At 46.2% G+C, this 27677-nt stretch overlaps 1 protein-coding gene across 15 annotated transcripts; it reads left to right on the top strand.

Moving 5' to 3' along the window:
• Ndufaf6 (NADH:ubiquinone oxidoreductase complex assembly factor 6) lies at nt 1-27247 on the top strand. 15 transcript variants are annotated; one of them, XM_006538358.3, is made up of 9 exons: nt 3-258; nt 2995-3098; nt 5916-6038; nt 9531-9587; nt 14086-14188; nt 15244-15377; nt 17125-17226; nt 22750-22806; nt 25013-25196. In XM_006538358.3, the coding sequence occupies exons 2-9, from the start codon at nt 3006-3008 to the stop codon at nt 25139-25141; spliced, it is 798 nt and encodes a 265-aa protein (XP_006538421.1). In that variant the 5' UTR covers nt 3-258; nt 2995-3005; the 3' UTR covers nt 25142-25196. The 15 variants fall into 15 exon arrangements, 14 of the variants coding, with proteins under 14 accessions (XP_011248432.1, XP_006538421.1, XP_006538420.1 ...); XM_006538357.4 differs by lacking the exon at nt 25013-25196 and adding an exon at nt 24175-24511 and having other exon boundaries at nt 2995-3094; XM_006538360.4 differs by having other exon boundaries at nt 19-258; nt 2995-3051.
• The last annotated feature ends 430 nt before the right edge of the window (nt 27248-27677 follow it).

Here is a 27677-nt window from a genome sequence, read left to right as displayed (position 1 = left end):
GGGCGTGGCCACTTTCCGGGGGGCGTGGCCTCAGGGTCGGAGGGCACCCGAAGCGGGTGTCATGGCGACCTCCATGCTGGGTTCTGTCCGCGGCCCAAGGCCATTCGGTTTGGCTAACCTGTTCCATCGCCAGCCGCCTCGGGATGCGTGGGAACGTGTGCGGCGCCTGCCGGGGCCCTCGGCGGTCCGGCGCAGCGTGGCGGCGGCCAGCGGGCCAGGCATCCCCGGTTCCCACCTCTACTGCCTGGAGCTGCTGAGGTGAGTGGCCGCGCCCGGGGGACATCCCCGAGAGCCCAGAGCCTGTGGAACGCAGAGCGCTGAACCCCGAGCCTGGGGCTGCGTCCTCCGGGTCCTGCGTTCTGCTGGGCTCTGTGCCCGTGCTTGGAGAAGGAGACCGCAGGCCTGTTCACGTGGCTCAGCACATCCTCTGCCTGAACCCTAACGTTAATGGACCCTACAACCTTTGCATGCATAGCACTTTTTATTCATGGACAGCTAGTGACTTTAACACCGTTAACTGGCTTTGGGCTCTGTGTGCTGCACTATTAAAAGTAATTCACGGGGCCTGCGCATTTTTAGGTCCATTGGTAGGGTGCTTGCCCAGCGTGCTTTGGATAAACACATCTCACAAAAGTTGGCACACTCACTTTTGACGCATCTTCTTAGGAGGTACTGGCCAGAGGTTTAGATTTAACTACAAAGCAACCTCAAAGCTAAAATTTTGTTTACAAAAGTAAAGTCCAAAGCAGCTTATTTAATTCTCCTTTCAAGTTGTGATTCCCATCAAGGGAGTTTAAGAGTTAGAGCATTAAGAGCTGGAGAAATGGGTTAGCGGTTAAGAGAACAGGCTCAGGTTTGATTCCCAGCCCCGACACGAGATCTAATGCTCTCTTCTGGCCTTCTTGAGCACCAGGTAAGCAGTGTATAGACATATGTGTACGCAAACACTCATACACATAAAAATAAATACAATTTTTAAGATGAAGTTTAATAATTTCAAGGGAACAAGGGATTTGCCAGAGATTTACAAGAACAGCCTCATGACTTGTGTTTTGTTCACCTGGTGTCAGGAAAGACATCTGGGATTTCCTCTGTAGACATGTGTGGGGGTTGGGCCTGATGGGAATTGAGCCCTATGAATAATCTATGGCTTAATTACATCCACCCACACCGCCCCTGCATTTTGCCCTCCCTGCTAACAGCAGTTATCCGGTATGGTTTTTGTTTGTTTTGAGACAGGGTTTTTATGTAGCTGTGGTTGACCCTGTAGACCAGGCTGGCCTGGAACTCCTTCTGGTCTCTGCCTCTCAAGTGTCGGGTCTTTTTTGTTTTGTTTTGTTGTTTTTATTGTGTGTTATTTTTATTTCACGTGTATGCGTGCTTTGCTTGTGTGTATGAACTGTGTGCATGCCTAGTGCCACCGATCAGATTTTCTGGAACAGTTGTGAACCAATGTGATGTTGGGAATCACACCTCTGGAAGAACAGCTCTTAAGTACACAGCCAAATGCCTGCTTTGAAGGGCTTTAGAGTGTAACTAAAATAACTAAATCACCTTGGATCTGATTAGGGAAGCAAATCTGAGAAATGCAATTGCTTCTGTGTTTGCCAAGAGTTTCAGGTTCCCCTGACTCTGACCAAGTACTGAGTTTACAAGCTTTGGCTGTCAACCTGCCATGTTTGGTTGCTGTTTTCTTTATGGTGCTGGAGGCTGAGCTCACAGCCTGGCGATGCTAGACAAGATCTGCCCCACTGAGCTATATGATAGCCATCATAGTCCTAGACAGCTTCTCACATGTTTTCAAAAGCTGCCCTTGAAATCATGAAATTGTGGACTCGCCGTCTCTTGCTGTAGACGCCTGAGTATGCACCATACCCATTCTCTGGATACTCAAATTTCTGTAGACTTTTGCCAAACTTGTTTCTGGTATTCTTTTGACAATCAGTCTTTCCATTCTTTGAATCTTTGCTTTATGTTTAAGATGTCATTAGCTTGTTTTATATTTTCTCTGGCCCCAGCTTGGGACATCACTCTTTCAAGAGTGCCTGGAGTTCTTAGGAACCAATGTCCATATTTAGGTAATTGTGTTTTTTTGTTTGTTTGTTTGTTTTGTTTTTTGGTGGTGTATTTTTTTTTTTTTCCGAGACAGGGTTTCTCTGCATAGCCCTGGCTGTCCTGGAACTCACTTTGTAGATCAGGCTGGCCTCGAACTGAGAAATCTGTCTGCCTCTGCCTCCCAAGTGCTGGGATTAAAGGCGTGCGTCACCACACCCGGCTGGTTTTATTTTTGACGCCAGGGCTGAGTGGGTTATTTGTGCTTCTAGGTTCTTTTAGCAAATGCAAAAACACAGACACACATTGTTTTTGTTTGTTTGTTGAGATAGGGTGTGTGTGTGTGTGTGTGTGTGTGTGTGTGTGTAAAACAGTGCTAGCTGTCCTAGAGCTAACTCTGTAGTCTACCTTTGCCTTCTGAGTACTGGGGTTACAGGCCTGCTCCACCACCCTGCTGGTTTATATATCTTATTTCTATGTCTTTCTATGTAATAAAAAACTAATTAAACATATTTTCCTTATATCTACCCCCACAGCCTTTCTTCATTGTTATTTTGAGACAGTTTCATGTGGCCTAGGCTAGCCTCAAACTCCTGACACTCCTACCGTTACTTCTGAAATGCTGGGATTATTGCATGTGTCAGCACACCCAGGTTTCCTTTCTTCTTCTGTAGCTCATTTCAGTTCTTACTAAAAGCAAAATGTTCTGAAGCAATGACAAGTACTTTGTAAATGAAAATAAAATAATAACTATTTCCTTTTTAACGTGTTTGGGGTGAGAAGCAGATACATTTTTGATAGAGAAATAGCTATATAGCTTAATTACTGAGGCCCCCTGTGATCCAAGGCTTCACTGTTTCTGGTTGGGTTTTGTCAGTATGTGTGTGCAGTTTGGAAAGTAAAGACTAACTACCTTTTTTTCTTTGTTTCTGTTTGTTGTAGGAAACGAGATTATGAAAGCTACTTGTGTTCCTTACTGTTCCCTGCAGAGTGTCAAAGGTCTGCTTCTGCACTGCGGGCCTTCAATGTGGAACTGGCTCAGGCTGGTATTAAAATACCTTAAAATATTATGACAAGATGGTTGTAGGGTGTGCTTGGTACTGAATAGTAAAGAAATAGAGTAATTCATGGTAGATGTACTTAAAGTTGTTGCTAGTGGTTTCTTTCTCATGCTAGCTACTCAGCCTTAATTAGTATCAAGAAATAAAACTAGTCAATGGGTCTATGAATTCAATGGGTCTGGGAATGATATTCTAGACTTTTAAGTTTTTCTGAGTGTGTTTCAGATTTGCATTTGGCATTGTCTGTCAATTGAATAAACTAATGAGTATCTTACTACTCTCTCTAACAGTTTCATACTTTGTGTGTTTTGAAGACTTCATGTGCAGTTGAATAGACAGTAGAGCCCAAGAGATTCTAGCAGACCCTGACTGTTTTTGTCTCAGAATTACAGAGGAAGAGCAGAGCCTTCTTTTTCCTTGCGTGGTCAGAGCATGGGAAGATAGAGGACAAATTTGAAATGGGGGTGGAAATGGAGGAACTTTACTCAAATGGTTGGCCTTCTCAGGACAGCAGCAGATAGGTCAGATATTGGTGGTGAGGAACAGGGCAGCTGGAGTCTTGGATAGAGTGGCACACGTATGAGAACCACAGCGAGGCATACACACAAGAATGAGCTGAATGTGTGTAGAATAGGCTACTGCCTCTGCTAGTGCCTAGCAGTCTGCATTTCCTCGTGGCTCACCTTTCCACGGGAGCCTTGGCAACCACCTTTTGTCCCAGTGAGTTCATTCTCTTCCTTAGCTAAACTCTTTTCTCCTGCCTGGAAAATCTCAAAGCCACCAGCAATTCCCCAGGGACAATGAGGCATCTGAACCATACAGTTATTCTTGCTACCCTGAGCCAGGAGCAGGCCATGCTACCAGCTCCCACCTACAGCTTCCCTTGAATCCATGGATAAAAGGCGCACATGCGCGCGCGCGCGCGCACACACACACACACACACACAGGTTGTTCACTTTCAATTTGCCTTCTTAGCATAATTGCTGGGCATTATTAAACTCCTGCTCATGCTCTTAGCAATGTGCCTAGCTCCGCACCTCCCACCTAAACACCCCTGACCCCCTGCCAGTAGGAGCAGCCTATGGCTGGTCAGCTTTTCACCAGAAGCACTGGAAACCCCTCTCCTCCCGTGCATCTGTCTGCTTGCCTCCAGGGACCCAGACGTTACACCTATCCCTTCTACCCAGCGATTGGCCCGTGGCTTCTTTACAGACAGATCAAGAACCAATTGGGGAACAGGACCAGAGTGTCAGAACTACCCCTGCATTCTTGTTTGTTTGTTGTTTGTTTGTTTGTATTTTGATACAGGGTCTCACTGTGTATCCCTGACTTTCTCAGAACTCACTGTAGAGACCAGGCTACCCTACAACTCACAGAGATCCACCTGCCATTGCCTTCCAAGTGCTGGGAATAAAGGCGTGTACCTTGCCAACCTCCATGCAATTATCACTATGAGAGTAGGAAAATCTTCCTTGGTTATCACTTTTACATACACTGCGTGTGTGCCTGGTGCCCATGGTGGTCAGGAAAGGGTGTTGGAGCTACTGGAACTGGAGTTACAGATGGTTGTGAGCCACCACATGGGTGCTTAGAACCAAACACCTCTGCCAGGCACTAAGTACTTTTAGCCTCTGAGCCATCCTCACAGCCTGTTGATTCACCAGTTCTGACGGGGAATGTATGGCTGGTTACCCTCATACAATTGATGTTGAATAATTGAAGTCAGTCACCAAAAAAAAATCAAGTTGCAGATTTGGGATCCACAGTACAGGAGCAGTTCAGAGCTGATTTTGTGACGATCTTGCAGCTGAGTGTACTTACCGTGTCTGTTACAAAAAATGCTTCCGACTATTTGAGCAAAGAATACTTAACATAAGCAAGCAATCCAAATACTGTAATGGTTCTCACAGGAAATAAAGCAGATTTGGAGCAGAGTGAGCTGTTTGCTGAAGAGCGTGGCTTGCTTTGAGTTTTGGATGGGCTTTAAACTTGTCATATAGCCGAGGATGCCTTAGTCCTCTTATGTCCACCTGTCACGTGCAGAGGTTACAGATAGTGCGACCTCCAGCTCAAGGAGAAACAACTTTGTTATCATTTTATGTGTATAAGTGTTTGCCTGTATACCATGTGTGCAGCTGGTGCCTGTGCAGGCCACAAGAGGAGGGTATCAGATCTCCTGGCACTGTAATTAGAGATGGCTGTGAGCTGCCATGTGGGTGCTGTAGTGGGGGATGCTCAGGAAGAGCAGCCAGGGCTTTCAGCTGCTGAGCATCTCTCCAGCCTCAAGAAACAACCTTTAAAGCAGTGAGACAGCTCAGCAAGTAGTACTCACTTCACAAGCTGGGAGGAGAAAGCTGACTCCATGGAGCTCAACTGTGTCCTCCACAGTTAACTTAGACATGGCCTTATTCTGTAGCCCAGGCTGGCCTGGAACTTACTACATAGCTCAGGTTAACCTCAAACTCATAGCCGTTGTTTATCCTCCCAAATACTGGGATTATAGGTATGAGCCACTACACCTGGCCTATATATTATGCTAATAAGAGATATTAATTAGCAGCATCAAGGGAAATGTGCATTCAGTCAGTTTATACTTTGTGTTGAAAATGAAGTCATGTATTGACCACCATAGTAATGGGCTAGGACAGTTGGGTTAACTCAGAGGTCCCCTCATAATAACTTGGTTTTCAAACAATAAGTTGTCTTTGTTTGTTTCTATGCTGGGTTTCCATACATAGACAGACAAGCACTCTACCACTGAGCTATGTCTCCAACCTAGAGGTTTTAAACTCTGTTTACAGGTTAAGGACTCAGTCTCTGAGAAAACAATTGGACTGATGCGCATGCAGTTCTGGAAAAAAGCTGTGGAAGATATGTACTGTGACAACCCACCACACCAGCCGGTGGCCATTGAACTCTGGAAGGTAAGAGGAAGAGATAACACACACACACACACACACACACACACACACTCACTCTCTCACACTCGTATATGCTTATGTACACATATGTATATATACTACTTTTAATATATAACAATTTCATTTGAACCTACTTGTTGGATGTGACTCAGGGAGTGCTGATGGTAGTGGGGTCAGCCCTGAATATGCTTGGGCTCCTTTAGTGTTCTGAGCTGTTTTGTCGGGTGTATCAGTATCATACCTTGCTGCAGCAAAGGCAGCTTAAGGAAGGAGGGGTTTATTTTGGCTTACGGTCCCAGGGGTACAGTCCACATTGGCAGGGCAAGTGCAGCTTTAGGAGCAGGAGATAGTTGGTCACATTGCATCCATAGTCAGAGGCAGGGAGCAAGAGATGCCGGTGTTTAGCTTGCTCCCCATTTTAAACATTTGTGTGTGTGTGTGTGTGTGTGTGTGTGTGTGCGCACAAACACACGAAGGAGCCAAGAAGTACATGTGGGAGTCAGAGTACAGCCTGTGGGAATCAGCTCTGACTTTCTAGCAAATGGGTTCAGGGTATTAAACTCATTTTGCCAGGCTTAATGGCAAGCACCTTTACCTGCTGAACCATCTCGTTGGCCCTCACTTCCTTCTCTTTATTCAGTCTGCCACAGTAGCCCATGGGATGGTATTGCTCACATTTACTGTGGGTCTTTCTACCTCAGTTAACCTAATTTAGATAATTGCTCACTTATTGTGTGTGTGTGTATGTACACCCCTGCCTGATAGGGTGTGTGTAGGGACTAGAGAGTGACTATAGGTACTTTTCTCTGTTTTCCATCTTATTTTTTGAACTAACCATTTGTCCAGTGAGTCCCCAGGATCTTCCTGTATCTGTATCTTACCCTACCCCAGCTACCCAGCTCTGGGGTTAGAGATGTGGCCACCATGCCTGGTTCTGCATTGGTGCTAGTGATGTGGCTTTTCCCATAGACTCTGGGGGACTCAGGTCCCTATGCTCAGATGCTACGTGCTTCTCCAACTGAGCTCTCACCACACCCTGTGGTGCTTCTTTAAATGGAATTAAATGTAACTTAATTACATTTTATTTAGTATTCTTGTATGGGAGGTGGAAAGAAGGGGGGAGGCCAGGTATGGGATGCCAAAGAATATGTCACCCATGGTACTCAGAGGACAAGCAAGCTCTCCTCTTCTGTGCATTGAACTCAGGTAGTCAGGCCTTCTCGACAGAGTAGTCACCTTTGAGACATCTTGCTGTCCTGTGTTGTTGTTTTTAAGTGAAAAAAGAGGCATTTTGTCTATATATTATAAACTACTTACGAATTTTCTACACATCTGTTTGCAGAATGGAAGCTGCAAGTTTGATGCCATGGTAGGAACATTTCCATTCTCTCTGCTGAGCAGTCCTTTTTGCCAGTTCTTGTTAATCTTTTGTGCAAGGTGATTTTTTCTCAGCATATCTAAACAATGTGTGCCACTGCTCTTTAAGAGCAGCAGAGAGGCCTGGAGTGATGGCTCAGCAGTTAAGAGCACGGACTACTCTTCCAAAGGTCCTGAGTTCAATTCCCAACAACCACATGGTCCCTTACAACCATCTACAATGTGATCTGATGCCCTCTTCTGGTGTGTCTGAAGACAGCTACAGTGTTCTCATATACATAAAAATAAGTAACTAATTCTGGGTGGGGAAGGCACATGCCTGTATCCCCAGCACTTAGGAGGCAAAGGCAGGCAGATTTTCAAGTTCGAGGCCAGCCTGGTCTACAGATCGAGTTCCAGGACAGCCAAGATTACACAGAGAAACCCTGCCTTGGAAAGGAAAAAAATAAAAAATAAAAAAGAGTAGCTGGTAAAGGCTTCCCAGTCAAGCCCTGGACTTGAGTCTAATCCTTACAAACTCAACTGAATTGCCTCCTTCCGAGTGGGCTGTGGGTGTATCTGTGGAGCATTGTGTTAATTAGTAATTGATTGAAGAGGGCCAGCTCACTGTGGGCAGTCCCATTCCTAAGCAGGTGGTCCTGCACTGTATAGGAAAGCCAGCTGCGCAGAAGCCAGTGAGCAGACCAACAGGCATTACACCTCTGTGGTTCCTGCTTCAAGTTCCAGCTTGTGTTCCTGCCTTCCCTTGCCTGGGACTGTGATCTGGAAGCGTAAGCCAACTAAACCTTTCTTCCCTAAGTTTCTTCTGGTCAGAGTATTTTATTAACACAGTAACAGAAAGCAAACTAGAATGATTGAGCTATAACCCCAGTCCAGATTAATCATTTACAAGTGTCTCTCTTCTCTTGTATTCTGCAGTTTGTCCCTCCTTTTTCCTCCCTCTGAATATGTTCATATGTACACACATATGTGTGTTTGTATGTATATGTATGTATATTCACACAAATAATTTTTCTAACTCATTTGTGTGTTATATCATTTTCTAAATAGCTTGGGATTTCCCGAGGATGAGGCTATTTTCCAGCCGAGCGTAGTAACACTCACTCTAATTCCAACCCTGGGAGGCGGGGACAGGAGGACTAGAAGTTACATCCCAGGCTGTGTGACAGGACCCCTTTTTAGAAGAAAATATGCAGCCCCCTCGCGCACCCCCAAGAATAGAGACAAGTCTCTCATATAGCTAGGACAGCTTGTAAATTCAGGAAATGTACTCCCAGCCGGGCGTGGTGGCGCACGCCTTTAATCCCAGCACTCGGGAGGCAGAGACAGGCGGATTTCTGAGTTCGAGGCCAGCCTGGTCTACAAAGTGAGTTCCAGGACAGCCAGGGCTATACAGAGAAACCCTGTCTCGAAAAACCAAAAAAAAAAAAAAAAAAAAAAAAAGGAAATGTACTCCCCAACCCCACTCCGTGTCTCACTAGAGCAAGGTGGCTTGCAGTTCACCATGTATTCCCAGGTTGGCCTAGAACTTGTAGCAGTCCTCCTGCCTCAGCGTCTCAAGTGCTGAAATTGCAGATGTGCCTCTTTATACTCTCAAGCGGCATAGACTTTTGATGTTTCATCACCCAGCTGTAATTATATTTTAATATAAAAAATTAAAAAAAAAAAAAAAAGAAGTCGGGCATGGTGGCGCACACCTTTAATCCCAGCACTCAGAAGGCAGAGGCAGGCGGATTTCTGAGTTCGAGGCCAGCCTAGTCTACAAAGTGAGTTCCAGGACAGCCAGAGCTATACAGAGAAACCCTGTCTCGAAAAACCAAAAAAAAAGAAAAAAAAAAAAAAAAGAGCCTAATATTCAAAGAAATAAAAGAAAAAGATAAAGTAGATTGTTAAGCGTGTGCCAGTACAGCAGGAAGAAAGGCTGTGGGAAGCCTTACAGTGTCCCTTCACAGGAAAGGACCTGGCGTGCCTGTCTGGATGGTTGCTCGTCTCTTGATGGCTCTCAGCATCGATGCCTATCTGATGAGCTCCTTCCCTACCTTTGCAGTGTACTGTGTTCATAGCTAGAGAAGGCATTTCTAGTTCCTTCTATAAATGTCTAACACTCTTGTTTTTTAGGCTGTCAAGAAACATAACCTAACTAAAAGGTGGCTCATGAGAATCATTGATGAAAGAGTAAGTTGGAGTTATCCAAGTCTTAAATTCTTTTCCCTTCCTAATCCTTAGGTTAATTATGGATGGAGGAAAAGTTTTGTATACGTATTAATCTTTCGGAGGAAGGAAACTTAGAGAACAAAGGTATTTTCCACAGTCCTTTCCCGCATCCTTACCTGCACCTCCTTCCCTCTCTCCCCGCAGTCGGGTAGAGATGAGCACCCAGACAGCTATCTGATTTTATTTCATTTATATTTTAACTCTTGATTAACTTCATTGGCTTTAAAAACAAAAACAAAACAAGTAAACCCTAGTCACATCATTTTTCAGTAAATATAAATTATCTTTTTGGGTTTGTATTTTTTTAAAGATTTATTTATTATTATATCCAAGTACACTGTAGCTGTCTTCAGATGAACCAGAAGGCATCAGATCTCATTACAGATGGTTGTGAGCCACCATGTGGTTGCTGGGATTTGAACTCGGGACCTCTGGGATTTGAACTCAGGACCTTTAGAAGAGCAGTTGGCTCTCTTAACCACTGAGCCATCTCTCCAGCCCCGGGTTTCTTGGTTTTTGTTTGTTTGTTTGTTTGTTTTAGGTTTTTAGTTTTCGAGGCAGGGTTTTTCTGAGTAGTTGTGGTTGTCCTAGAACTCACTCTGTAGACTAGGCTGGCCTCCAACTCAGAGATCCACCTGCCTCTGCTTCTGAAGTACTGGAATTAGAGGTGTGTGTCACCACTGTCTGGCCTCATATGCATCTTATAAAAACTTTCTGGGCAGGGGATCTGGATCACTGGTAGAGCTTTTGCAGTGGTGGGTTTAATCTCTAGCACCAGGTAAACTAGATGAGTGGATAAGAAGGTAACCAGAGGAATCATGGTACTACACTCCGATTACCATACCTTAACATGACTCATTTCTTCATGCATGATCACCATGTCTCAACATGACTCATTTCTTCATGTATGATCACCATGTCTCAACATGACTCATTTCTTCATGCATGATCACCATGTCTCAACATGACTCATTTCTTCATGTATGATCACCATGTCTCAACATGACTCATTTCTTCATGCATGATCACCATGTCTCAACATGACTCATTTCTTCATGTATGATCACCATGCCTTAGCATGACTCATTTCTTCATGCATGATCACCATGTCTCAACATGACTCATTTCTTCATGTATGATCACTATACCTTAGCATGACTCATTTCTTCATGCATGATCACCATGTCTCAACATGACTCATTTCTTCATGTATGATCACTATACCTTAGCATGACTCATTTCTTCATGCATGATCACCATGTCTCAACATGACTCCTTCCTTGTTGTCATCAGCTGCCGGAGTATCTTATACATATATTTACGTGCCCTGGTGCTTGGATGTGTGTCCAAGAAGTGATGATCATACAGTTTGACAATTCCCATGGTAGGCATTGCTGTTGAATTCTTAGACCTGAAGACTGGCCCAGCTGAGCTGCTTCTTGCTCTGTGCCCTGGCACCATTTTTGTAGTCTGGTTGATGCATTCTGGGTCGGTATCCTTGGCCCAGTGTTTAATCACACATCATGGTCAGGAAAATGTATGTTTGCTTTATTTACTTATTCTGTAATTTTTTTCCAGACAGGGTCTCGTGTATGCTAGGCTGTCCTTGAACTCACTGTGTAGTGCAGGATGACCTTGAAACTGGATCCTCCTGCCTCTGCCTCTTGAGTGTATCAGTTACAGGTCTGTGCTGCCATGCCTAGTTTCATGCTGCGCTGGGCAGCCAAACATGGGTTTATGGATGCTGCCCACTGGGCTACATCCCTGTCTCTTACTTTTTTTTTTTTTTTTTGAGATTTTTAAAATGTCTGTGTATAGATGTTTAGTCTCCATGTGCACCCATACATCACGTGTACCCATACATCATGTGTACCCATACATCATGTGTACCCATACATCACGTGTACACGCTGTCCAAGGAACCCAGGAGAAGGGGTTGAGTCTTCTGGAACTGGAGTTAGATGCTGTTAGTCATTTTACATAGACAGTGTGCTGAGAATCGAGACTGGGTCATCTGAAAGAGCAGCAAGTGCTCTTAACCACCAAGCCATCGCTCCAGCCCTAGAGTGCTTTGAGACAGGACCTCACTGTATATCCCTGCCTGGTGGAACTCACCAGTGGTCAGTTAGCCCTGAACTTGCAGCAGCGTCCTGAGTGCTGGGCTCACAAAGTGCCATTCTGCTCAGCCCCAGCACTTAGTGTTGAAGGAGGCTGGGTAAAAGTAAGGAACTTTTGTTTTGTTTATTTTTTGTTTCTTCTTAAGACCAGGTCTCATGTAGCCAGCCTGTTCTGGAACTAAGGGTGATCTTGACGTCAGATCTCCCTGCTCACCCTGGTCTGGAGTGCAGGGGTCACAGGTATATCCTGTCCCATCCAGCTTGCTCAGACAGTCTACAGTCTTGATGCAGTCTTTTTCTACGTGTCCGCTCCTTGGCCGTTGTCTCCTCCTCCTTCAATTAATAAGCTGTTTATACAAAACATAACTGTGGTATTGGCAAAGGATGGACATACAGATCAGTGGTACAGACATAGAGGCCAGGGACAGGCAGGGTGGCTCAGGAAGTGACAGGACTTACTGCAGAAGCCTCATGACCTGAGTTTGACCCCGTTAATCCACAGGTGCCAAGAGAGAACTGACTTCCCAGAGTTGTCCCATGACCTCTACATGTCTACCTGGAACAGCCATGCCTGCTCTCATTTATGTAGACACACAAAATTAATCGGTTTTTATAAGCAAGCGGGGCAGTGGTGATGCACATCTTTAATCCCAGCACTCAGGAGGCAGACGCAGGCCGATCTCTGAGAGTTCGAGGCCAGCCTGGTTTACGGGGTGAGTTCCAGGACAGCCAGGGCTATTACAGAGAAATCCTGTCTCAGTTGGGGGATGGAGGAGTGGAGACAGCAGATACAAAACATATATTTATCGTCAGTTGACTATCTGAATAATTCAGTAGGAAAAGTATTGTTTTCATCAGTTGGTTCTGGGACCATGGGGTATATATGTGCAAAAGAAGGAATCTGGCTAGGTGTCATGGTCCATACTCCAGCCCTTGGCACGTGAGGACGAGGGTTCAAGGCCATGCTTAGTTAGGCACAGTCATAGTTAAGGGCAGCTTGGTCTGCCTGAGACCCTGTTTCTAAAAATATTTAACTAAACAGACTAAGTTATTATAATAGTATGAGGACTGCTGCCTCAGATTATGAAAGTCAGTAGTATAGTTTGATGGCCTATAGAAAAACCAAAAATCTTTTTGGAGAAAACATTGATGTAAACTATAAATCTTTGTGATTTTAAGTTAGGTGATAGTTTCCTAAGTATAACAATGACATATATAAGGAAAAAAAAGAGATAAATTAAAATTCCTTAAAATTAAAAGTTCAAAGGGCTAAAAATCCAGAGAGAATGGGAGATACCTTATCTGGGAAGGGCTTAATGTGTGAGACATATTAGAAACCCTCAACTCAGCAATACAGCACCCACCTTACACACATGACCAGTAAGAACCTGAGACGTGAAGCTTGTGCCTGTGGGGTTTGTGCATCCATAATATTCTTGAGCCTTATTCTGTGAGGTGATGAGTAAGCGCCAATATGGGGGCAATTGTTTTGCTTTTTGAGACAGGGTCTTGTGTAGCCCTGTCTGGCCTGGCATATATATGGAACTTTTAAAAAATTATGTAGAGTGAAAACTATATTTAAAGCATTTTATTCTATATGTATGAATGTTTTGTACAGAATGGGCAAGTGTGCCTGAGGAGGTCAGGGGGCTCCCCTGATACGCTGAGAACAGAACCTGGGGTCTCTACAAGAGCAGCAAACACTCTTAACAGCCAATTCATCACCCATCCTCTGTCTAGCTATATATGTATATATTTTTAAGTTTTATTTATTTTTATTTAGAGGGGTGTGTGTGTGTGTGTGTGTGTGTGTGTGTGTATGTGTGTGCCACATGCATACAGGTGCTTCTTGGAAGCTAGAAGAGGGTGTCGGAGGCCCTGGAGCTACCATCGCAGGTGTCTGTGGACTGCCTGATGTAGGTGTTGGGAATTGGTGTCAAATCCTCCAGCAAAGCAGCACTCGCTCTTAACCACTGAGCTATCTTTCCAACCCACCTAGCTATATTCTAATCTTTATTGTCTAAACAAATTTGTTAAATGATATTCTTGTTTTTGTTTTGTTTTGTTTTGTTTTTTAGGCAAAAAACCAAAAAGCACTTTTGGGCTGCAGAGCTGGCTCAGAGGCTGCTCTTCCAGAGGACCTGGGTTCAATTCCCCGTCCTCCACATGGCAGCTCACATTTGTCTGTGACTCTCGCTCTAGGGCTTCTGAGACCCTCACACAGACATCCATGCGGCAAAACACCAATGAATATAAAATGAAAATAAATTACATAGAAAAGAGCACTTTGTATTATAAAATAATAACTTAATGAACTTCATTTGCATTTTCTTTGACTTCAGGAAAAAAATCTGGATGACAAAGCGTACCGCAGTATGCAGGAACTTGAAAATTATGCTGAGAATACGCAGGGTTCCCTGCTCTACCTGACACTGGAGGTGCTGGGTGAGCGCTTGTCCGACCTCAGATTGCACTTTTAATTTCTCTCTGTATTGTCCCTGTGGTAACATTTCCTCTTTGAGACAGGGTTTCACTGTGTGGCCTAGGCTGGCCTCAAACTAGAGGCAGTCTTTCTGCCTCAGCCTCCCTAAATGCTGTGGTTATAAGTATGCACTATCATGTTACAACTTTTATTTAGTTAGTTTTGAGACAGGGTCTCATAATATAACCTTGGCCAGCCAACTCAATATGCAGACCAAGGTGTTCTTGAACTCAATGGAGTTCACCTACCTCTGCCTCCCGAATGCTGGGCTCAAAGGTGCGTGCTGCAGCCAGCTCATATCTTTAATAGAGAGAGAGCATCTCTATATTCTGTGCAGGCATGTCCGGGTGCTCAGGCTCTCTGAAGCAGATGGTACCTCCTGGAGCGCTCTGGGTCATAGCTGGTGGTACCCCTGGCTTTACCTTCCCTATGGCACCTCCTTCAGCTCCTCCCTGTCAGGAATTCTTCCTCAGAGGAGGAAATAAAATCAAAGTACACTTAGAAATTGGAGGAGTTTTTTCTCCTCCTTTTAAGAGTATTGAATGGGCACTTTCCTCTTGTCTTGCACCAGACTGGTGGTTATCTTCCTGTAAGGAGGAGGTTGCTGGGGCCGAGGACAGTAGTATCTCATTTGAAGAGGGTGACCTGTCTTGATGTCATCCCTCAGGACAGTCACTGTTGAATGTCCCAGGCCTGTCCTGATGCACCCTAACAGGAAGCTTGTAGGAAATTCCTTAGAGAGGACAAAAAAAAACCAAAAAACCACTTGTGGTATTTCCCATGAAGGCTGAGTGAATTCACAGTGTGTCCTTGGTGTGCTACAGTCAGAGTTAACAAGCAGAGTCTTCCGATGTCTGCCAGCAGGAAGATCCCTGACATCCAGTTTCCATCATAAATCGTGTTTTCCAGATGTCAGACAGAATGGATACCTTTACAGGGTTTAGGTGATGTCTTGTGCTCTTGATTTGTTATGCTTCAAGGACAACAGAGCAACCCTGTTTGGTTTCTGTGGTTCTAGGCGTGAAGGATCTTCATGCAGATCATGCTGCAAGCCACATTGGAAAGGCACAAGGCATTGTCACGTGCTTGAGAGCAACACCCTATCACAGTAGCAGGAGACAGGTGTTCCTGCCCATGGATGTCTGTGTGCAGGTGAGGCTGGCACCAGCTGATTCCCCTGGGGACACCAGGAGGAGGGATGCTCTATGTTTTGTTTAGTTTGTTATATCGCTGTTTGGAAGGTATGCATGTCACTTTCTTTTTTCTTTTTCTTTTTCTTTTTTTTTAAAAAGATTTATTTATTATATGTAAATACACTGTAGCTGTCTTCAGACACCCCAAAAGAAGGCATCAGGTTTCATTACAGGTGGTTGTGAGCCACCATGTGATTACTAGGATTTGAACTCAGGACCTTCAGAAGGGCAGACAATGCTCTTACCCGCTGAGCCATCTCACCAGCCCCTTGCACATCACTTTCTGCTATTCCTTGATCAATGAGAGAGAGCCTTATATGTTGAGCATGTAGGTGTCTGGAGTGGTACTTCTTTCTGTAGTAAGAGGCCTGAATATTGTATACTGTCTGTTCATGTAGTTATAGTAACCTCACCTGGGCCTCTCTGTTTTTTATATTGTTTTATTGGTGGTAATAATTTTTTGTTGAATTTGCTTTGGAGAGGACAAGGTCTTTGGTAGCTCAGGCTGAACTTGAACTCTTGAATCTCTATGTAGCTGAGGATGCCCTTGAACTCCTGAGCCTCCCGCCTCCACCAAGTGCTGGCATTACAGACATTGGCTGCCTCGCCCAGCTGGAATATGTATTTTAAAGATGTTTATCAGAGCCAGGCAGTGGTGCAGGCCTTTAATTCCAGCACTTGGGAGGCAGAGGCAGGCAGGGTTTGAGGCCAACATAGAGCAAGTTCTGGGGTATCTAGGTCTACACAGAGACCCTGTCTTGAAAAACAATAAAGGGGAAGGAGGGTTGTATGAGTTTCCTCATTGTCTGCCCTTTTAAACTTTTAAAATAATGTATTTTATTGATGTGTATGTATGTATGTGTGAATATGCCTGTGAAGGCCAGAAGAGAGTCTCAGGTCCTCTCGGGCAGGAGTTTCTGAGAGACAGATGTAGATGCTGAGATGGAACCTGGTCCGTTCTCTGCTGAGAGCAGTCCTCTGCAAGAGCAACAAGCACTCCTAAGTACTGAGTGGACTCTCCAGCCCGCCTTTTAATCTTTTGTATTGTGTTATGCTTTCTCTTCCATCTCTTCCCTCACACACACACACACTGTACTCACTAGTTGGGCTTTTCTAGTGAAACAGAACTAGTAGAGTGAATATATACCCTAAAAAGGGGGTATGACCTTGGCTTGCCTTGTGTCCAGTAGCAGCTACCTGCACACTGGAGAAACTGAGCACCTGGTCAGGCCCCATGGCTAGTTGCCTCAGGCGTCCCAGCCTGGCACTGAAAGGCCTGGGGGATTCCTGGAGAGCTGCAGGTCTTTAGTGTACATTTAAAGTCCAGAGAAGGTAGCCTCCAGTGTCAGTTAAGCATGGCAGCAGTGGTAGTAGCATGGTAGCACTCACTAGTAGCAGTGGCAGATGCGTACCCCAGCAAGGAGCAAAGGTGACATGCAAAAACAGCAGGTGTTTCATTCAAACATCTGGGAGACATCTTTGCCCCTTAGTTGTTCTAGGAAATACCTTCAGAGACCCACCGAGCATGTCTCTTAGTTGGTTATATAGCCAATCAAGTTGACAAGGAAGATTGCCCCTCACACTTATACACACACAATTTAAAATTTAGCCTTTATCCTATATAGGCTGTCTGTCTGTTTGGTTTTTTTTTAAAGCAATATTGATTTTGAATATACTTATAGATTCTTAACATACTTTCTTCACAGCATGGTGTTTCACAAGAGGACTTTCTACGGAGGAACCAAGATAAAAATGTGAGAGATGTAGTATATGACATTGCCAGCCAGGCCCACTTGCACCTAAAGCATGTAAGTAGCCTCTTCGCCAGTCACTTAGGAAGTTATCACCACAGCTAGGGCTCTTTCTATGGCCTGCGATGGACTTACATATGCTGTAGCATTTCTATAGTATACTATGGAGTCTTACCATGATGGTCTTTATTCCATTGTTTGTTGGAGTCAACCTTTTCCTATTCTAGAAAACCCCCTTCCACCCTCAGCTGATGACACACAGCCTTTTGTGAGTATGAGCTTTCTCAGTGAGCTCGTCCACAGAATGTCTGCCTTCCTTCCACGACGCCTGTCTCTCTTTCCCCCGAGAGCCCCATTCGCAGCCAGCATTCTCAGTCGCTGGAGCCTTTATGTCCTGGCTTGTTGCCGGCTGCTGCTGCAGGCTGGGCTCATGGCTGCCCCAGATGTCTGGCTCTGTCCTGCTGACTGCATGCTCCCTCTGCTCTCACTGCTGCCTCAGAGGGAAGGCATGTCACCCAGCTTTATGTTGCCTAACCGTTCCAATGGGACTCCAGCTGGGAAGGGGTCCCAACTGACCCGAACTGAAGTCATCTTACTCTCGCTCTCGCTCTTTTTGACCTTTCTACCGTGAATTTATTTTTCCATTTGACTCTCCGACGGTTCCTAAATGGTGTGCTCCTGAGTCTGGTTTTGTTCTTTAAGAGTTTCTCCTCAGGAGGGGTTTGGTGGGAAAGGGGGGTAAGAGAAGATAGTGCGGGGAGGAAGACTATGATCTAAGTACGTTGTCTCTCTCTGTCTGTCTGTCTGTCATTCACACACACCTATATATGAAATTATGAAAAAACAAAAATTTTTTTGAGGCAGGGTTCCGTGGTATAGCCCTGAATCCTCTGGAACTTTCTGTGTAGACCAAGCTAGCCTCAGACCCAAAGAGATTTGTCTACCTCTCCCAGACTGGTAGAACTGCGAATTACAATTTCCAAGTGTTTTATTAATTTACTTGTGGTTGAGCATAATGGTGCATGCCTTTAATCCTAGAGCCAGGTGGATCTCTGAGGCCACCCTGGTCTACAGAGGGAGTTCCAAAAAACTCTGTCTCAAAAAACTAAAAACTAGAAAAAGAGAGAGAGAGAGAAGCCTAAAAAGCTTTAAAAGAAAATAATAATTCTTTAAAAAATGTATTCATTGTTGAGTGTTGGGGATTGACCTCAGGGCCTCTCACATGCTAGGAAAGCTACCACTGAACTAGCATTCAGAGTCTCCAAGTCATTTTAAGTAGCCAGGACCGAAAGCTACTGGTTTATTGGTTGCATAAAATGCTCTCCTAGAAAAGAGGTTTAGAGTCATGGCTTGAAGAACCAGGTGTGCTTTGGAGGTTTCTGAGAGGCAGGAGACACAGAGAGAGCTGGTGTACACTCTAGAAGCAAAAGCCTGATGTAGGCCAGTTCTGCCCCGTATCGTGATTAGAGCTCTACCAGGCAGGCCCACATAGAAAGAGGGTCATCTTACCTCCTGGCTCAGAGTATTATTAAGATAAATGAGCTATCACACAAAGAGTTAATAATGGTGCCTGCCACACAGTAAGTGTAATATCAGTTAGTTTTTGTCACCAGCAAGTAGAGCTGTGAGTATTATAGTAGAAAGCTCATGGCACTGGGGTTTTGTTTGTTTCTGTTGCTTTTGGTTTTTTGAGACAGGGATTTGCTATTTAGTGTCATTAGGAACTTCACTGGAGTCTACACTGGCCTTGGATTTGTGATCGTCTTTCTTCAGCCCCTGACGTGCTGAGTGAGATGATGGATGTGTGCTACCAGCCTGGCCCTGGAAGTGTGTGAGACAAGAAAGATTGGGAGCTGGCAAAAGAGTGTCTCATCACATCTGGCCACACACAGCTTAGTCCTGGACACCTGACTGGGGCTTCTCAGGAACTAAGAAATGACAGACAGTGAAAAAACAGCAGAGACACATAGAGAGCAAGAATCTGGTGGTCTGTGCTCGCTCTGATAGAGGGCAACTACTGCTCACCTGGAAACTCAGTGTTTATCCTGTGCAGCAGCAGGAGGAAGGGTTCGATAGTCTCAGTAGGTTTCTGAAGGTGAGCAGTCTTGGCCCTGGAACATCTGCACATTGTGTCAACATTTGAACACAGACCAAGGAAAGGTTTTTGTCATTTCTCTGAGCCTGACTCAGGGAAAGCTTTGTCATTCCCGTGGGTCTGCGGTGCTGGTGGGAGGACTTGACATGGCTGTGCTCATGTTAATAACACCCAGGGCTTCTACACGTAAGATTTACTTCCAAAAAGGAAATGGTGTTTGGAGAGATATGCATGTGTGTGTATATGCCAACAGCCACTGTGACACTTGATAATTGACTGACTGTGACAAGATGGTGAGGAGAACAAGTAAAGGCTGCACAGTGTTCACTAGTGTGGTAGGTGGACCACACTAGTCCCTGTCAGTGCAAGACTGAGTGGTTTGCTTGGTGCTCATCTTTGGTTATAATTCCATTTGAGGTGGGTGACATTTAGAGAGATGGGCTAGGAGAATGCAGGATTGTGACTTTGACAGGTCAGAGTTAGAGTCACCAAGTGAGAGGTTACTGTCAATGCTGTAAGTCCAGATGTTGCTCAAGGAGTGTGCCTCCAGATGAGGATGGGGGACAGAGGTGTGAGGCCATGCCCATTCATTAACTTGAAGACAGGGCTAAAATTTATTAGGAAGAAGCTAAAGAGAAGGAGAACTGGGAGGCCCCATCCTGAGAGTACCAGCATTCCTGAACTGCGGAGAGGCTGAGAGAAAGGTGACCATGGCGTAGAGCACTATGGATGGCTGTGGAGCGATCTGAGTATGCTGTCGGGAGTAAAACCACAGTGTGTAGTCAGGAAGTGGAGGCAGGGTGTGTTCTTCCTGGTGTAACAGACAATGTGGAGTCTCTGTTATAGACAAAGACCTGGGAAGTGTCGGTCTGGCAAATGCAGAACGATGGCATCAGCTGGAGTGCACCAGGTGGCTCAGTGTGGGAGAGCGATGGCATCAGCTGGAGTGCACCAGGTGGCTCAGTGTGGGAGAGCGATGGCATCAGCTGGAGTGCACCAGGTGGCTCAGTGTGGGAGAGCGATGGCATCAGCTGGAGTGCACCAGGTGGCTCAGTGTGGGAGAGCGATGGCATCAGCTGGAGTGCACCAGGTGGATCAGTGTGGGAGAGCGATGGCATCAGCTGGAGTGCACCAGGTGGCTCAGTGTGGGAGAGCGATGGCATCAGCTGGAGTGCACCAGGTGGCTCAGTGTGGGAGAGCGATGGCATCAGCTGGAGTGCACCAGGTGGCTCAGTGTGGGAGAGCGATGGCATCAGCTGGAGTGCACCAGGTGGCTCAGTGTGAGAGAGCGATGGCATCAGCTGGAGTGCACCAGGTGGCTCAGTGTGGGAGAGCGATGGCATCAGCTGGAGTGCACCAGGTGGCTCAGTGTGGGAGAGCGATGGCATCAGCTGGAGTGCACCAGGTGGCTCAGTGTGGGAGAGCGATGGCATCAGCTGGAGTGCACCAGGTGGCTCAGTGTGGGAGAGCGATGGCATCAGCTGGAGTGCACCAGGTGGCTCAGTGTGAGAGAGCGATGGCATCAGCTGGAGTGCACCAGGTGGCTCAGTGTGGGAGAGCGATGGCATCAGCTGGAGTGCACCAGGTGGCTCAGTGTGGGAGAGCGATGGCATCAGCTGGAGTGCACCAGGTGGCTCAGTGTGGGAGAGCGATGGCATCAGCTGGAGTGCACCAGGTGGCTCAGTGTGGGAGAGCGATGGCATCAGCTGGAGTGCACCAGGTGGCTCAGTGTGGGAGAGCGATGGCATCAGCTGGAGTGCACCAGGTGGCTCAGTGTGGGAGAGCGATGGCATCAGCTGGAGTGCACCAGGTGGCTCAGTGTGGGAGAACGATGGCATCAGCTGGAGTGCACCAGGTGGATCAGTGTGGGAGAGCGATGGCATCAGCTGGAGTGCACCAGGTGGATCAGTGTGGGAGAGCGATGGCATCAGCTGGAGTGCACCAGGTGGCTCAGTGTGGGAGAACGATGGCATCAGCTGGAGTGCACCAGGTGGCTCAGTGTGAGAGAACGATGGCATCAGCTGGAGTGCACCAGGTGGCTCAGTGTGGGAGAGCGATGGCATCAGCTGGAGTGCACCAGGTGGCTCAGTGTGGGAGAACGATGGCATCAGCTGGAGTGCACCAGGTGGCTCAGTGTGAGAGAGCGATGGCATCAGCTGGAGTGCACCAGGTGGATCAGTGTGGGAGAGCGATGGCATCAGCTGGAGTGCACCAGGTGGCTCAGTGTGAGAGAGCGATGGCATCAGCTGGAGTGCACCAGGTGGATCAGTGTGGGAGAGCGATGGCATCAGCTGGAGTGCACCAGGTGGCTCAGTGTGGGAGAACGATGGCATCAGCTGGAGTGCACCAGGTGGCTCAGTGTGAGAGAGCGATGGCATCAGCTGGAGTGCACCAGGTGGCTCAGTGTGAGAGAACGATGGCATCAGCTGGAGTGCACCAGGTGGCTCAGTGTGAGAGAACGATGGCATCAGCTGGAGTGCACCAGGTGGCTCAGTGTGAGAGAACGATGGCATCAGCTGGAGTGCACCAGGTGGCTCAGTGTGAGAGAACGATGGCATCAGCTGGAGTGCACCAGGTGGCTCAGTGTGAGAGAACGATGGCATCAGCTGGAGTGCACCAGGTGGCTCAGTGTGAGAGAACGATGGCATCAGCTGGAGTGCACCAGGTGGCTCAGTGTGAGAGAACGATGGCATCAGCTGGAGTGCACCAGGTGGCTCAGTGTGAGAGAACGATGGCATCAGCTGGAGTGCACCAGGTGGATCAGTGTGGGAGAGCGATGGCATCAGCTGGAGTGCACCAGGTGGCTCAGTGTGAGAGAGCGATGGCATCAGCTGGAGTGCACCAGGTGGCTCAGTGTGAGAGAACGATGGCATCAGCTGGAGTGCACCAGGTGGCTCAGTGTGGGAGAGCGATGGCATCAGCTGGAGTGCACCAGGTGGCTCAGTGTGAGAGAACGATGGCATCAGCTGGAGTGCACCAGGTGGCTCAGTGTGGGAGAGCGATGGCATCAGCTGGAGTGCACCAGGTGGCTCAGTGTGGGAGAGCCAGAGTCAGGCTGAATTGGGATTACAGGTTAAATAAAAAGACGTTTGCATTGCAGGAATAGCCGATGCCTGATCACTAGGGACCTAATCAGGATGAAAGTGAAATAATGGAATAAAGATGTGAATGAGTCAGACAGAGGCAGACCCACTAGAGGGTCACCTGTGCACCTGAACAGGAGGCTGTCTAAGCAGAGTTAGTGTGAGGTGTGGTGAGGGAGTTGGGCAGTGCCACAGCTAAGCCGAAAGATAGCGGGAGGGGCTTTGATAGGACAGAGTTGGTTTTTGTTAAATCCATGAGGCTTTGAAGCTAGACTTGAGCAGCAGGAGATGAGCTGTTTTCTTGCTTTTGTGAGAGGCCTTTGTCAAGCCACTGCTGCTTTGTGGTCTCAGGGAGGCTGTTCCTGAAGCTTTCCAACCAGTTTCTTTCCTTCTTCCTCTAAGGCGAGGTCCTTCCACAGAAGCGTCCCTGCGGAAGCGTTTCCTGCTTTTCTTCAGACGGTGAGTGCTTCAGTGGAGAAGGCTGGGTGCCTAGTGAGCAGGCTGGGGACATTTCTCGAGTCTCCAGAGTACTTCTTTTGATTCTGTTTCCCTTCCTCATGGTGGCTTGATTAGTCTATGATGGCACGTGGGTTTTCTGTGATGTGGTCAGCACAGGCTCTGCAGCCAGGCTAGCTTGTCTTTACTCCACTCTGTCTCTTTCTAGCCTTGGGGCCTTAATTTCTTTAACCCCTGTGTTCCTCAATTGTACTCAGTAAAATGAGAATTACAAAAGGAGCCACCTGGTTGGAGTGTCTCCATGGTAACCTGACCATGCAGTATCGTCAGCTCACAGGGCATTGCTGAGCTGGTTGTATTGAAAGAACCTGAAAACACAGTTTAAAAGGTAGTTTCCTGGGCTCAAATTCCCTTCCTGTAAGATGGCTTAGCAGGTAACGGTGTTTCTTATATAAACCAGCAGTCTGGGTTCAACCCCCAGCATGCACTCGGAAGTAGGAAGGAAGGGACCCCACAAAATTCTTAGCTGTATGGTCAGGGAGGTTCCAGGGAGTGGAGGTGTTTATGGTACCATGTTGATCGGGAGCTCATGGTGTAAGAAGATGTAAGAAGAGAACTGGCTCCTCTGATCTCCACACACTGCATAATACACAATGAAAACAGTCTAAAAGGAGAGAAAGACAGAGGCCTCATTCATTCTTGTTTGACCCTGCCCAGGGGTATGCTGCAGAACTCTAGGGGGCGCTGTGGATGTTGTCTGAGAAGGGTTGGGGGCCTCAGAATCATGAAGTGCAAACTTAAGCAAATTTTTTTTTTGGGGGGAGGGGGTGTTTGAGATATATGTATAGCCCTGGCACTCACTCTGTAGACCAGGCTGGCCTCGAACTCAGAAATCCGCCTCCTCTGCCTCCTGAGTGCCGGGATTAAAGGCGTGTGCCACCATGCCCGGCTTGCAATTTTTGGTTTTATAGAGTAGCTTAAGGGCAGGTGCATAGTTCAGTTACAGTGTAATCGTGTTAGGAATGCCAGTGCCTGGGCGGTAGACAAGAGGAAACTATAAATTAGCCAAATCAACAGACAACCAAAAATTAAAGAATACTATGCAATTCCTGTCTTTCCTTAATCCTTGCGTGATAGGTGCTGGGTAGGGTGACTTTTATAGGGACCTGTGATTAGTCTTTTTGTCCAAAAAAATCTTGTTTTCTAGCAAGAACAAAGAGACTCATTAAACTTCAACAAATAATTTTTTAAAAGGTCATCTTGAGGGGCTGGGGAGATGTGCAGTGGTTAAGAGCACTTGCTGCCCCACGCCAGGCAGCTCATGGTCAGCCATAAGCCAGCTCTGATCTGATGCCCTTCTTGCTATTGCAGGTGCTGTGTGGTGCCCCATAAATAAATACACCTTAGAAAACGAACAGTCTGCTTGAGCGTCACAGCACACCGCTTTTGGAGATGTTTCATAGTCCTTGACTAGTTTTTCTGTTTGTGGTGGCACACACTGTAATTCCACTGCTCCAGAAGCTAAGGGAAGGTGCTTGGGTATTTGAGGCCAGTCTGGGATGCCTGCTGATATTTAAGAAGACTGTTAGAGCCGGGCGTGGTGGTGCACACCTTTAGTCCCAGCACTCGGGAGGCAGAGGCAGGCAGATTTCTGAGTTCGAGGCCAGCCTGGTCTACAAAGTGAGTTCCAGGACAGCCAGGGCTACACAGAGAAACCCTGTCTCGAAAAACCAAAACAAAAAACAAAAAAAGAAGAAGACGACGACTGTTAGGAAAGAAAACAATTACTTTTTTTGGTCTTCGGCATCACACTCAGGCTCTCACAGATGGGGTCATCCATTACCTACCTACTTCCTAGCTGGACATCTTCCTTTCTAGTGCCTCAGAAGCAGCAGCACAGTTTCCCCAATGCTTAGGCCTTGGGCAAAACATTAATATATGTACGATCAACAGAGGCCCGGTGTTCATAGCTTTAATACTTGTACTTTTTCTTTGAAACATGGACTTTCTTACTATGTAGCCCAGGTTGGCCTCCATTTAATCATTTAGCACAGGCTGGCCCCAAACTCATGGCAGTTCTCCTGTTTCAATTTCCTGGGTGTTGGGATTGCGGGTGTGACCATCGTGACCATCGTGCTGGGCTGCACTTTTCTCATTTTAGGAAATGTGATCATTTTATGATCTAGTGACCGCTGCTCTCTTTCTCCAGGTTTCTCTAGAGGACTACTTAAAGAAAATCCAGCGAGTAGACTTTGATATATTCCATCCGTCTTTACAGCAGAAGAACATGTTACTTCCATTATCTTTGTATATTCAATCATGGAGAAAAAGATACTAAAATGATTTTATGTTGCTCATACTGATTTACTTTTAGTTTATTGGTTTAAAAAAAATGTGTGGTCTGAGTTTTTTTTTTTAAAGAAACATTAAAAGCTAACGTGTGTGTGTGTGTGTGTGTGTGTGTGTGTGTGTCCGCATGTGCCTTTGTCAATTTATGTGCAAGAATCCACAGAGGCCAGAGGGTGTCAGATAACCATGGAACTGGAGTCACTGGTGGTTGTGAGCCACCTGATGTGGATACGGGAACTTCTGTAAGAGTTCTTAACCGCTAAGCCAGCTTCCCAGCCTTGGAAACTAACATTTTACTTAAGGAGAAAGGCACTGTTGCTCGGGTTAAGGTAGCTCACAGATCAGCTGCAGAACTTCAGTGGGGCTGGCATGCCAGACGGGGCTGCTGAGCCATTACTGGGAAGTTGAGATCCTAGGAAGAGCCGGGTGGGAGGGAAAGGCAGCACCTTCCCGTGTCTCATCCTTAGGATTCAAAGGTTTAGGACCACACTGCACCATGCCGGCATGAGATGCTCCGTGGAGCTGCCAGATGTATTTTTAGAGCATGAAAATGAACTTTAAGTCTAAGTGGTTGTTAAGCTGTATAACCCTAATGCTAGCCTTCCTAACCAAAAAATGTATCCATAGTGATGAAAGGCCTCGGAGTTTAAGATAAGCAGCGCTCATCACAGTTGGAGCCTTATTTAGCTTCTTTCCGGGTCGTCCGGAAGCTTTCCCTTTCTTACTACCCCAGCTGACTGAGCCACAGCCTCGGTTGTTCAGCATCAGCTCGGCTGTGACTCCATATCAGTGGGAATTATACTAACAGGATTGCTCTGAGCAGCCATCAAGAGGTTGTGCATTTTGTTTGTTTGTTTGCTTTTTTTGAGGCAGGATTTACTTTGTCTGACTTGGCTACCCTAGAAATTGCCAGGTAGACTAGGCTGGCCTTGAACTTCTAGAACCTCTGCTTCAGGGACTAAAGGTGTGTACCACTACACCCAACAGGAAATGTGCATATTTTAAAAGATTTATTTCTTATTATATGTAAGTATACTGTAGCTGTCTTCAGACATGCCAGAGGATGGCATCAGATCTCATTATGGATGGTTGTGAGCCATCATGTGGTTGCTGGGATTTGAACTCAGAACCTTCGGTGCTCTTAACCGCTGAGCCATTTCTCCAGCCCTAGAAATGTGCATTTTTAATTTATTTTATTTATTTACTTATTTTGTTTTTCCCCAGACAGTATTTCTCTGTGTAGCCTTAGCTGTCTTAGAACTTGCTCGAACTCAAAGATCCACTTACTTCTGCCTCCAAAGTTCCAGGAGTCAAGTGGCTAAATTTTAGATTATAAAACACTTACTGGTTGCACAGATTAAAAGTATTTACATGGCTGCTCTCTAGCAGATTAGGATGATGAGTGAGACATTCCTGTGACCAGGTTTGTGGCAAGTCCTTCCAGCTTTTTCCAGGCTCTTATTTCTCCCATTTCCGTGGTTCTTGGCAGGTGACTCTAGTCTTTGTTTTAGCTATGAATTAGTGTTTACTTTAGTTGTGCATTAGTAATAGTTTAAAATAATACAGTTTTGCAAATAAAATCCAAAAGAGAACGTTGGAAGGGCAAGGCTATAGGGCTCGAGTCGCCTTAGCCTTCCCAGTGCCTTCTGATTGACAGCACCTGGGAGTCATTGCATGGGTGCGTGAGGGCCCAGTTGCTTGTGTCAGCAAGTATTTGTTTGATTCTGGTGCTGCAAGGCTGTCTCCGGGGAGTCTTCCAGCTAATCCTCAGAGGCAAGTACATGGAAACGGGACTCACTTCTTGGGATTCTGAAGCAGCCTGGGTTGAAGAGTTCCCGAGTCTTTGTTAGCATTGTGGCCAGTGTTTGGAGATAAATTTGGCAGCAACTGCTAAATATCTTGGCTCCTGCCAAAGGGTCTTAAAGAGAGCAGAGACTCGGCTGAATCCTTAGTGGCTCAGCAAACACTTGAGCACTTTCTAAGATGCTTTGATTTGATGTTACAGACTTGATGAGCTGAAGTTTCCTCAAGGCTAAAATGAGAGCATCATTTAGTGTTGTTAATTTCCTGGCATGAAGAACTCTCTTAGTCCAAAGGAAGGAAGGAAGGAAGGAAGGAAGGAAGGAAGGAAGGAAGGAAGGAAGGAAGGAAGAACACCTGTAATCCTGGCACTTAGGAGGTGGAGGAGGAGGACCAGGGTCACCAGGGTCATCCTCTAGTGAGTTTAAGGCCAGCTAGCCTAGATGAGACCATGCCTCAAAAATCCAAAAATAAAAGTAAATAAAGGTAGGCCAACTTCTAAAGGAAAGTTTGTGAATACAAATGCCCATATCCTCTGGCCTGGTGAAACATTTTGAATTAAGATCAGAGAACTGGTGTTTGCCTTACCCATTTCAGCAAACCTCCAGGTGCCCTTGGATTCTAGCTGTTTTAGTTGGTACAAATTTAATTTTTTTTTAAAGACACTAGCCCAATTGATGACTTGACCAGGAAGATCCTCAGATTGTAAACACTACGCAGACAGT

This window comes from Mus musculus, chromosome 4 (genome assembly GCF_000001635.26).
Source record: "Mus musculus strain C57BL/6J chromosome 4, GRCm38.p6 C57BL/6J".
In the NCBI taxonomy this organism is placed as follows: domain Eukaryota; kingdom Metazoa; phylum Chordata; class Mammalia; order Rodentia; family Muridae; genus Mus; species Mus musculus.
Note: the sequence above shows the minus strand (reverse complement) of the source record. Positions and strands in the feature narration are given on the sequence as shown.